The 11,049-nt window shown below is 48.0% G+C and overlaps 2 protein-coding genes across 4 annotated transcripts in view; both read left to right on the top strand.

Annotated features, from left to right (window-relative positions):
* The window catches only part of chchd3a (coiled-coil-helix-coiled-coil-helix domain containing 3a), a 54,731-nt gene extending 52,977 nt beyond the window's left edge, over positions 1–1,754 (top strand). For all 3 annotated transcript variants that reach the window (XM_067254862.1, XM_067254863.1, XM_067254864.1), the window contains one exon: positions 951–1,754. In XM_067254862.1, the coding sequence (XP_067110963.1) occupies positions 951–974 (24 nt within the window). In that variant the 3' untranslated portion in view covers positions 975–1,754. The remainder of the gene's footprint in view (positions 1–950) is intronic.
* A 7,902-nt stretch (positions 1,755–9,656) lies between these two features.
* The window catches only part of plxna4 (plexin A4), a gene marked incomplete at its 5' end in the record, with an annotated part of 63,769 nt that continues 62,376 nt past the window's right edge, over positions 9,657–11,049 (top strand). Inside the window, 1 exon segment of the mRNA XM_067254235.1 lies at positions 9,657–9,698. Coding sequence (XP_067110336.1) covers positions 9,657–9,698 — 42 coding nt within the window.

Below are 11,049 nucleotides of genomic sequence, written 5' to 3' on the forward strand. Positions count from 1 at the left end.
ATTCTCTCTCTCTCCCTGCCTCTCTCTATCCCTGCCTCTCTCTCTCCCTGCCTCTCCCAGTCTCTATCTTTCCTTCCTTTGAGAGGATCATGAATAGAGGGTTTATCACAGAATGGGATCTCCAAAGGCCTTTTTATTCCATATTCTAACCGCATGACCGCTTCTCGCTTCCTCTCTCCTTCTGTCTCTCTCTCCCTTTCTTTCTCTCTCTTCCACCCCCCCTCTCTCTCTCTATTCCTCTCATCTCTCTCTCTTCCTCTCTCTCCTCCCCACTGTCATCTTACCTATACGTCCAACCCATAGCCCGCTTTCTCAAACCTTGAAGTGGGACATTTATATTTATCCTGTAGGTTTTCTGTTCTCAGAAAAACCTCAACATAGTGTGTTGTTTGACCAAGCCCCAGCTGTTGTGTCCCTAGCTTGTTATATCGTGTTTTAAATGGACTGAATAATGTTGTTGTGCTGTAGATAATTACTCAGGTCCTCGCTCTAAATGGGAGTGTGTTGGCTCAGCTAGGTGTCAGACACCGCTGGGCAGCGACTCGGGATTAAGCTTAAAAACACTCAGATGCCTTCTCTCTGTTTTTTTTTTTTTACTGTTTTTTTCTCTCCTCTGCTGGTGTTTTATTTTGCTGGTATCAGATGCAGCAGCCTGGATTAAATGGGTATTGACAGGTAGAGGGGCTGTGTGTTAGGGATTTGTGGCCGCACTTAAAGCAAACATGAAATCCACTCCCCCACGGCCGTTTCCTCTCTCTTTCACACACACACCCACTCACTCACTCTTGCTATTTCCCCTTCCCCTGTATTTCTGTCTCTTTTTCCATCTCTCTCTCCATCTCCCAGCAAAAACACAAGTTCTTTCCCTTGACACACACACACACACACCCAAACTACTTTTCCCTCTAACATGTTCTCTCTCTCTCTCTGTGTCTCTTCTTTCTCTCCAGAACAAGCTGAGGACCGGGGGTTAAGACGCCCCTTGCTGGAGTTAGTGAGAGGGAGCCATGGCGTGTATAGTGTGGCATTACCGTTAACCGACTGCCTGTCGACCGTTTATCGAATGTAGAGAAGTCAGCACCACGAGACTCACCGTCAAACCTGAGGAGAACCAGAACCTGACCAGCGACCACCAGAACCCTGCCCCCCCCAAGAGAACCAGAGAGATGGACACCTCTTCTACAACCCCACCACCCTGTCCTACCTTCTACTGTCCTGTCTCCTCTACACCACCCCCAACCTAACCCCAGCCGCCTGTGTCTCTCCCACCCAGACCAGGGGTCCACAGGAGCTCAGAGATGCAGCTCCAACACCGGACTGGCAGCCATTTTGAAGATACCAAGTCAGGGAAGAGATGGGGGGGGAGAGCTGGTCTGAGCCGGGTCCAGCACAGCGCCAGATCCAAGTCCGTCCCAGCCACCAAAACGGACCGAACCACTACCACCGTACCCACTCACCCCCGCCGCAATCTTCCACTTGGACTAGTCCACCCACTTCACAACAAACAAACACCTCTATGGAAATAAAGTCTATCCACAACCCATGCACATCCATGCCACTCTGCTTATCAGGCTATGACCCCACCCTATTGCACTTTCCCACACACACTCTAGATCTCTGTGTCTGAAAGCGTGTGTGTGTTCTGTTGATATTGTATCTGCTTGTTGTGTTTCCATCCCCCCCCATCAGTCGCACCTCTTCTGATAACGTCTGATCAGAGAAAATAAAGAAATCAGGCCAGTACGACTGTTGAATGTGTCTGTCATTACTCTGGGGTGCTCTGCGAGTGTGTGTGTGTGTGTCTGTCCTTTTCTGTCTTTCACTCTCTCTTCCTCCCCCTCTCTCCCTCTCCCACCATCTCTCTTTCCCCCTCCCTCCCTCTACCCCTCTCTCTCTCTCTCCTCTAACTCTTCCAGACACCAAACAGCTTCTCCACGCCGCCTGAATCCTCCGCCAGACACAGGGTGTGTTTGGGTGGTTAGAGGTGTGTGTGTGCGGCAGTGTGTGTGCGACAGTGTGTGCAGTTGTTTGCAAGAGAGTTGTCTGTGTTCTCATATTGTATTTAATGTGTGTGTGCGCACGCCAGCTGTAGACTGTTTAGAAGAAGCCTTATCATGACTATATCAACACACACATTCACTGCCAAACTCCATCTGACTGCAGAGGGTGTGTGTGTGTGTCAGTCAGGGAGTTTCTATCCTTTACGTGTCTTAATCCCTCTTTATCCGTCAGCTGCCCTCTGGCTGTTTGACTTCTGGGGGTCAGAGGGGTCGGGGTAGGGCTGGGGGGGGCGGTCGAGGGGGGGGGGGGGGCGGGGGTTTCAGGGGCAGCTGCCCCCTCACAGATTCCAGGACTCCTCCCCTCCGCTGCTTAGACCTGGACACACCCTGTCTCCTCTGTCTTCTGCACCTATCCTTTCTTCCTTCTCTCTCCCCTGGTCATCCTCCTCCTGTCCACCATCACCAGCATTTCCAACCTCCTCCCTCCCCCCCCCCCCCCCGGCTGATGTGTGTTGTCGTGACAACGTGTAGGGAGGGTTCGTCTGTTCTTCATCAGAGTTCCTGGAGACAGTTGATGAAGGTAGTCAACCAATCTGTGTGGCTCACACAGATTGGGTATTCACTGTCCTCCTTAAGTGTGGAGATTTCACATCGATTCTCTCTCTCAATCTTTCTCTACCTCCCTCCCGCTCTCTCTTTTTCTCTCAACATTTCCAAGAAAACCTCTCCCTCCATTGCTACCTCTCTCCCCCCCCTCTGTCTCTCATTATTCCATCACCTCTCTTTTGTCATGTCCCCCTCCGGGCCCACATCAAAGGGGGTCAGGGAAGGAAGCATTTGAAGTCTATTGGAACACGTCCCTGAAAAAGTCACGGGACTCTTTCCTAAAATAGAGCCTAATGAGATTCACCTGTGGCAGGCTCTCAGTGCGGAACACCTGGGTTTGTTCCCCGAGCAACGCAGACCGTCGACTTGGAACAGCAACAGCAGCCCCTCCGAGAGATGACTCACCAATCACATTTACATTAGAAACTTGATCTCCTGTTCCCTTCCTCTGCCTCTTCTCACTTATGTGCTTTCTCTGCTCAGTTACCATGTCCTCATGTACCTCTCTCTCTCTCTCTAGGATCTTTCTCTTTCTGTCATCTCTCTCTCAACCCGCTCTCTCTGTCTCTCCGAAGCAACAAGGCGTTGTGAATCTTTAGGCAAACAGGTCGGGGGGCGGGCCTGTGGGAGGTGATTGGCGCTTCTCAACGTCCAATGAGGTGTGAAGCGTCTGCTGCGCTGCCGTAACTCTTCTCCAAGGGGTACCCCCCCTACACACACACAATACTTTCCAAGCACACACACACACACAATATTCTCTCCCTGCACACACACTAACTCACAAAAAAACACACACGAAACACATTCTCCCATATAAACACACATGGATACAAGCACACTCTGATGCACACACACACTCATGCACACACTCTGAAGGCTTGGGAGTCCTAGCTAGCCGACAGGCCCTGTGGCAGGGCTGGTAGCACCACTCTCTTCATTATAGTAATGGGGAGGCAGATGGCAGCCTGTTCTATAGGCTCTGTTAGCCTGACGACTCCATTCATCACCACCACTACATCCTCCCCTCATCCCCTTCACATTAGTCATCAGCCCTCGCGCTCCTCTCTTCCACTCCTCTGCCGCCTTCCCCTCGTTTTGGCGCCTTGTTGGCAGTCCTGAGGGTGGGGGGGGCTCTGTCACTTTATTTAACTGTCTCTGACTGGATCGCACACACACAACCACACACACACACAACCACACACACGTTTTTGTTAACCTCTCGCAATTTGTCCACGTTTTACGGGAAACGCCTCAAACAAGCGCCTGATAAATAAAACGAGTTGAATATCAGAAGGCTAGTTAACATCCGATTAATGGAGTTCTAAAGGAAGGCTTGATTAGCATCCAAAGGTTAGTTCCTTTAACCCACAGACACTTCTGCTAATTAGAGCTAATCGGATCGAGGTGTATAGGAGGCCGTGTTGAGCTCTAGTCACGTATAAATCAAACTCCTTGTCCTTGTTTGAAAACATCTACAGGATCTGCTGAATAGGTGATGATGAGGGGGAGGAACAGAGGAGAAAGAGAGAGGGGGAGGAGAGAGAGAGGGGGAGGAAAGGAGGAGAGAGAGAGAGGGAGGAAAGGAGGAGAGAGAGAGAGGGGGGGGGGAGGAAAGGAGGAGAGAGAGAGGGGGAGGAGAGAGAGAGGGGGGGGGAGGAAAGGAGGAGAGAGAGAGGGGGAGGAGAGAGAGAGAGCCTGAGCTAGATCAGATCAGAAATGTGTACTTCTCAAGGATGTGTGTGTGTGTACACACACACACTGGTCCGAGTGTGTGTGTGAGGGTGAGCGTGTCCACAGCCAAGAAAACGACTGGAGCAAGAAGAGGATAACCTTGAAGCCTGTGGGGACCCCCATGCTCCCAAATCAGGGTGAAAGCCCCCTGAAGGGTCCCAGAGAGGGCCTGTGAGCCCCTGGAGTGTGCTCTGAGGTAAACTAACGAGTTATGGAGAGCATAATGCCCCCAAAAAACAGCGTAGAGACAGACAGAAGGAATCAGTCTACCTCTAGTAACATGCTCACAAACTGTTTATAGACGGCCATCTTGAGGTATAATATTTTGCACTTCATTTCACGCTGTCTTAGACAGTTTGTGAGTGAAGAGTGACAGGAAGGTTAGGGAAAGAGAGAGAGGGGAAGGATTCAAACCCAGGCTGTAAGGCCTCAGTCTACGTGATGTGCGCTCTTACCCAGAGGGAGTCAGGTGGCTGAGCGGTGAGGGAATCGGGCTAGTAATCCGAAGGTTGCGAGTTCGATTCCCGGTCATGCCAACTGACGTTGTGTCCTTGGGCAAGGCACTTCACCCTACTTGCCTCGGGGGAATGTCCCTGTACTTACTGTAAGTCGCTCTGGAAGGGAGCGTCTGCTAAAATGACTAAATGACCCAGTGAGCTACTCCTTTTGGCAGCCATTTTGGAAAACAGTCCTAAACAGGCGTAGCCGTGATGGCTGTGTGCCTGTGTGAAAGGAGAAGGATGAAGCGAGGAGATGGTTTACCCGTGTTGGAGAGGGCTATGAATATCATAAGCCAGTGGCCAGTAAACCTTTTAAACGGACCGGAATAAATATTTTCAACCGTAAAATAGGAATCCCATTTTGGTTTATCTCCACAGCTGTAGAATTTATTTTCTTCTTCCTTTCAAAAGAGGATTATTATCATTTTACACCCGTTTTTTTCCCCTCTGCCATTCGAACGGCTCTCTTTGGGTTTTCAGTTGTTTGCAGAACGACGTTCTGATCTTTTTGACTGTTTCAACCATGAAAGTTATGCAGGGAAATGGCCCACACCGTTTGTAGTTTGTTCTATGGTTTTTATGGACGGAATATACCGAGAGTGAAATCGACTGATGTTATCAGTGTCCTACTGTGTCCTGTGTTGAAAGAAAAACTTGGTAATCAGCGTTTGCTTCGAAGCAGGTGTGTCTACAGGCTCCAGGGATGAATAATTCATCTGGTTCATCCAGCACCTCTGACTCAGACAACCCTTCCATCTCACTCCATCAGGACATCAACATGCACAATAAGATGATTTGTATGGAAGCAAATCAGTGACATGTTTTGAGGCAATAAATACTTAATATTGAAATGTAAACACCACCGAATGATTTGCTTTTGAATTTACCTCTTGAAAATTGAAATATGACCTTATTTGCTACCATAGAATTGGACACAAACACACATACAAAACGTACAACCATCAATATTGCAAGGTGCTCCAACTTGATGCACTCCATATTACAAGCACACACACACAGATAGTAATATCGAGTGTGGGTTTATTTGAAAGTGGGTTCGTGGCCTTCTGCATTCTTCAGAGTCAGAGGACTCAAGACTGCAGGGCACTCTGAAGACATGAACATACTTTGTGTTTAAACGTTATCATCCTTACAGCCTCATATATCCAGCATGGGGACAGCCTGGAGATTGTCTCTCACACACACACACACACACACACACACACACACACACACACACACACACACACACACACACACACACACACACACACACACACACACACACACACACATACACACAGTCATTTAGCAGACGCTCTTATCCAGAGCGACTTACAGTAAGTACAGGGACATTCCCCTGAGGCAAGTAGGGTGACGTGCCTTGCCCAAGGACACAACGTCATCTGGCACGACCGGGAATCGAACTGGCAACCTTCTGATTACAAGCCCGCTTCCCTAACCGCTCAGCCACCTGACTCCCTACACACAGACAATGATTATCTCCATGTGATATCTGTGATTGGGTCATGCTGGGGAGGTGAGGTCAGTGTTTCAGAATCTGTCCTCCTCCTAGACCATGAAACAATACAGAGATGTCATCAGTATGAATCCTCCCGCCCACACACACACACACCCCAGAGGACACAAAGACAAGGTCAGTATTCTCTATCAGGTTGACTGGAGGCTCTGTGATTTGGTTTTGTGTTACTATTACGATTCCTTTGTGCGTCTGAGTGCATGTGCATGAGTGTATATGTGTGTGTGTGTGAGCAGGCACACGTCCGTGTAAGTATAGTTTACGTGCACACATTCCTTCTCACCTACCTACTAATATCCTTTCTGCTTGTTTAGCACAATATACACATTGTTCATCTAAATCCATCACTTCTCACTTCACTTTCTATAGCAGATAATCACTTCCTGTTTGATCCCCAGCTCTAGAGAATAACTTCCTGATCGACCCCCAGTTCTAGAGAATCACTTCCTGTTTGACTCCCAGCTCTAGAGAATCACTTCCTGATCGACCCCCAGCTCGAGAGAATCACTTCCTGTTTGATCCCCAGCTCTAGAGAATCACTTCCTGATCGACCCCCAGCTCTAGAGAATCACTTCCTGTTTGACCCCCAGCTCTAGAGAATAACTTCCTGATCGACCCCCAGCTCGAGAGAATCACTTCCTGTTTGATCCCCAGCTCTAGAGAATAACTTCCTGATCGACCCCCAGCTCTCACTTCCTGTGATCAGGAGCTCTCCATAGAGACCCAGTGGAGCGTCTCTCCAGCTGAGAGACCCGGTGTTGAGTGGAGCTAATCAGAGGCTGTACAGGCCTACGGCTGAGGGCTTCATTAGCCCATCAAGCTCTCATGGTAATCACACTCCAATATTTATAAGGAGGAAATCTTTTGTTTAGACTTGACCTTTTTCTAGAGCTCATTAACATGGGAGCTTTATTAAGGTGATGTTGACATGTTTTCCTTTTTGTCAGAACGCCCCTGAGGCGATTATTATCGATCAAGCTAGTTAACCAACGGATGTCTGGTGTTATCCAACGTGTCTGGGAGGATGACATTGGCTTATCATCACACTGTGTGTGTGTGTGTGTGTGTGTGTGTGTGTGTGTGTGTGTGTGTGTGTGTGTGTGTGTGTGTGTGTGTGTGTGTGTGTGTGTGTGTGTGGAGAGGCGAAGGCATCTTATCAGTGCTGAAAGCTCTGAAACAGGTACATAATCACCATAGGACGTCTTTTTGCATTTGTCCACTCAGCACTCTGGCTGACCACAATAATTGGATTCTTGCTGCACACACACACACACACACACACCGGCAGAAAACAAACACTGTTTGGTGCAAACAATCACTTCAAGTCCGTTAGCAAGGTCACGATTTCAGTCTGTGTTATCAGATCAACTGTTTTCTCTTTGCTTTTGTTGATTTTTCACCATCCTTCCTTTCTGTCTCTACTCTCTCTGTGTGTCATTTTTTATAGGCCTCAGTCTTTACATGACTATACGTCTATACGTTTGTTATCCACGCGTTCTACATGTCTACATGCACTGTACACACAATGTACTGTAATCTCACACACACACAAACAAACATCTACAATCAGCCACACAACACACACACACCCTATAATCATTCGAGGAGTCTTGAGGAGAGAGGCAGCCAGCCATAAATTGCATTATCCTTTTTATTTATCTTTTTTTCACAGTCAATTGAGTCTGAATTGCTGGCGACGGTCTCCCGGACAGGTGCAGTGCACGGAGCCCCTCCACCCTCATTACCCCGGCCAAGGTGCATGCTGGGAAGGGAAGCTGATCGTAGCGGGACGCACGTATCAGCACAGCAGGCAGGGCAGCTAGCCCTGCCCACAGACCCAGTCACTGACGCTGTGGCACAGACTGGGGCTCGGGATGCCAGTGTGAGAGTATAATTTAGTTGTGAGTGTGTGTGTGTGTGTGTGTGTGTGTGTGTGTGTGTGTGTGTGTGTGTGTGTGTGTGTGTGTGTGTGTGTGTGTGTGTGTGTGTGTGTGAGTGAGTGTGTGTGTGTGTGAAGGGAGAATGTCTTTCAATCTCTCTCTCTACCTCTTTCTTGCTCTTTCTCTCCTATTGTTGGTCTCAGGAATCGTCATCTCTCTCTCTCTCTCTCTCTCTCTCTCTCAGTTCATCGAAGGAAACATCTCTCTCTCTCTCTCTCAGTTCAACGATGGAAACATCTCTCTCTCTCTCTCTCTCTCTCTCTCTCTCTCAGTTCATCGAAGGAAACATCTCTCTCTCTCAGTTCAACGACGGAAACCTCTCTCTCTCTCAGTTCATCGAAGGAAACATCTCTCTCTCACAGTTCAACGATGGAAACATCTCTCTCTCTCTCTCTCTCTCTCTCTCTCAGTTCATCGAAGGAAACATCTCTCTCTCTCTCTCTCTCAGTTCATCGATGGAAACATCTCTCTTGGTCTGTGTTGCTGTCCTCAAGTGTCTTCCTCTCTCTGTTCCCTGACATCTGAAGTATTACATGTAGAATGAATGGTGGGCTCAATCACATTTTTCCAGATTAGAAAGACAAGCACTGAAGGTCCTTGGTGTGTGTGTGTCTGTGAGTGTGTGTGTGGCTGTGGCTGTGTGTGGCTGTGTGTGTGTGTCTGTGAGTGTGTGTGAGTGTGTGGCTGTGTGTGTGAGTGTGTGTGTGTGCATGTGTGTGAGTGTCTGTGAGTGTGGCTGTGTGTGTGTGAAAGTGTGTGACTGTGTGTGTGTGTGTGCGTGTGGACTGCAGCATCTCTCAGGGGCTGGGCACTGAGGAGGCAGGGTTTCTGCCTCAGTGACTGGAGCAGTCTCTCTCCCCACGGCCACTACAGGGACAAACAGGACATGTGGCTGGAGGATGGGTCTGTGTGTGTGTGTGTGCGTGTGTGTGTGTGTGTGTGTGTGTGTGTGTGTGTGTGAGGGGGGGAGGCACATGTGTCCACTTGTGACAGAGAAAGATAGAAAAAGTTTATATTTTCAATCATCTACGGACGTTATGGTTGTGTGTGTATTCTCTAGAATGTGTTTGTGTGTGTGTGTTGAAGTTTACTGTCATGTGTAACAAGTACAGGAACAGGTACAGGTACAGGAACAGGAACAGGAACAGGAACAGGTACAGGTACAGGTACAGGAACAGGAACAGGAACAGGTACAGGAACAGGAACAGGATATTGGAGTGATCAGGTCCTGCTCCTCTTGACAGTTTCCTAACAGCATCTGTAAACCTAGAAGAAATGATATCACCTAAAGTACATAAGTCCTAATCCTGTGTTCTGAAACACTATCAATCTAATCATAACAAGTAAGAATGACCTAAGCATGACTGCTAATGCAAGTGAAGTAAAGTAAGCTTGCATGTGTGTGTGTGTGTGCGTGTGTGTGTGTGTGTGTGTGTGTGTGTGTGTGTGTGTGCACATGTGACATCCCAGCAGGTGAAGATGTGTTGGAGGAGGCGGAAGGAGAGGGAGAGAGAAAAGAGGGATGGAAGGAAGGAGCAGGAGATTGAGGATTGATTATTGATTGTTGTGGAGTTGTCAGGAGAAGTCAACAGTTCAGAGAGGAAAGAGGAACACAACCTGTCCTTTATCAGCTCTCTGCACTGAGGAGAGGGGGAGGAGAGGAGGAAGAGAGGAGCAGAAGATCAGAAAAAAGCAGGCAAAATCATTAGGTTAGTTCCACTTAATTTGTCCATTAATTTCCCCCTCTCTCTCTCCTTCACTCTCTCCTTCTAACTCTCTCTCTTTTGTCTTTCTCTCTCTCCTTCTCTCCTTCTCTCCTCTCTCTCTCCTCTCTCTCTCCTTCTCTCCTCTCTCTCCTCTCTGTCTCTTTCCTTCTCTCTCTCCTCTCTGTCTCTTTCCTTCTCTCTCTCCTCTCTGTCTCTTTCCTTCTCTCTCTCTCTCTGTTGGTTTTTCCGCAGTGATTGGAGGTCGCACTGAGAGCCACCAGTGAACACACAATTACACACGGACACACACACACACACTTACACACACACACACTTACACACACACACACTTACACACACACACTTACACACACACACACACATGATTTAATCAGCCTAAATCATCAGGAAGAGGAAGAGGAGACGTCCCTATTTCCAATTCCCAAATCAAACACCATCTCATCAAAACCCTGTCTGCTCATCCCAGCACATCCCTTCAATCTGATGAGGAATTTCCATCTGCCTCAGACCAGTTCTGCCCCCAAACACTGTAACCATGCTTAATCCAACACTATAACCATGCTTAATCCAAACAATTCATTTAAATTCAAATCAAGGTCAATCCAAAAATTCTTATCAATGATCAAATGTCACCAAGAAATAAATGAGGTTCAACTAGATGGAGAGTGTGAGTGTGTGTGCGTGTAAATCATGTAAATAAAAGAGTGACACTTCATTATTTTATTAACCAGAGACAGTGCATCCTTGCACACTGTGACTGAGTCAACAGCCTTGATGAAGTTGACTTTACGATCCCTGCACAGTCATGACTGAGTCAACAGCCTTGATGAAGTTGACTTTACGATCCCTGCACAGTCAATACACCGTTTCTTATTAGTTGGGAATGAGTTGGGGCGTGTGAGAGGTGTGTGAGAGGGGTTTGTGTGTGTGTTTCTCTACAGTGGCAAGAATAAAAGAGGTTTTGCATTTCTTCTCAATTGTTAAATATATCCTTTTTTACAAGAG

The sequence above is a fragment of the Osmerus mordax genome, chromosome 17 (genome assembly GCF_038355195.1).
Source record: "Osmerus mordax isolate fOsmMor3 chromosome 17, fOsmMor3.pri, whole genome shotgun sequence".
Lineage (NCBI taxonomy): Eukaryota > Metazoa > Chordata > Actinopteri > Osmeriformes > Osmeridae > Osmerus > Osmerus mordax.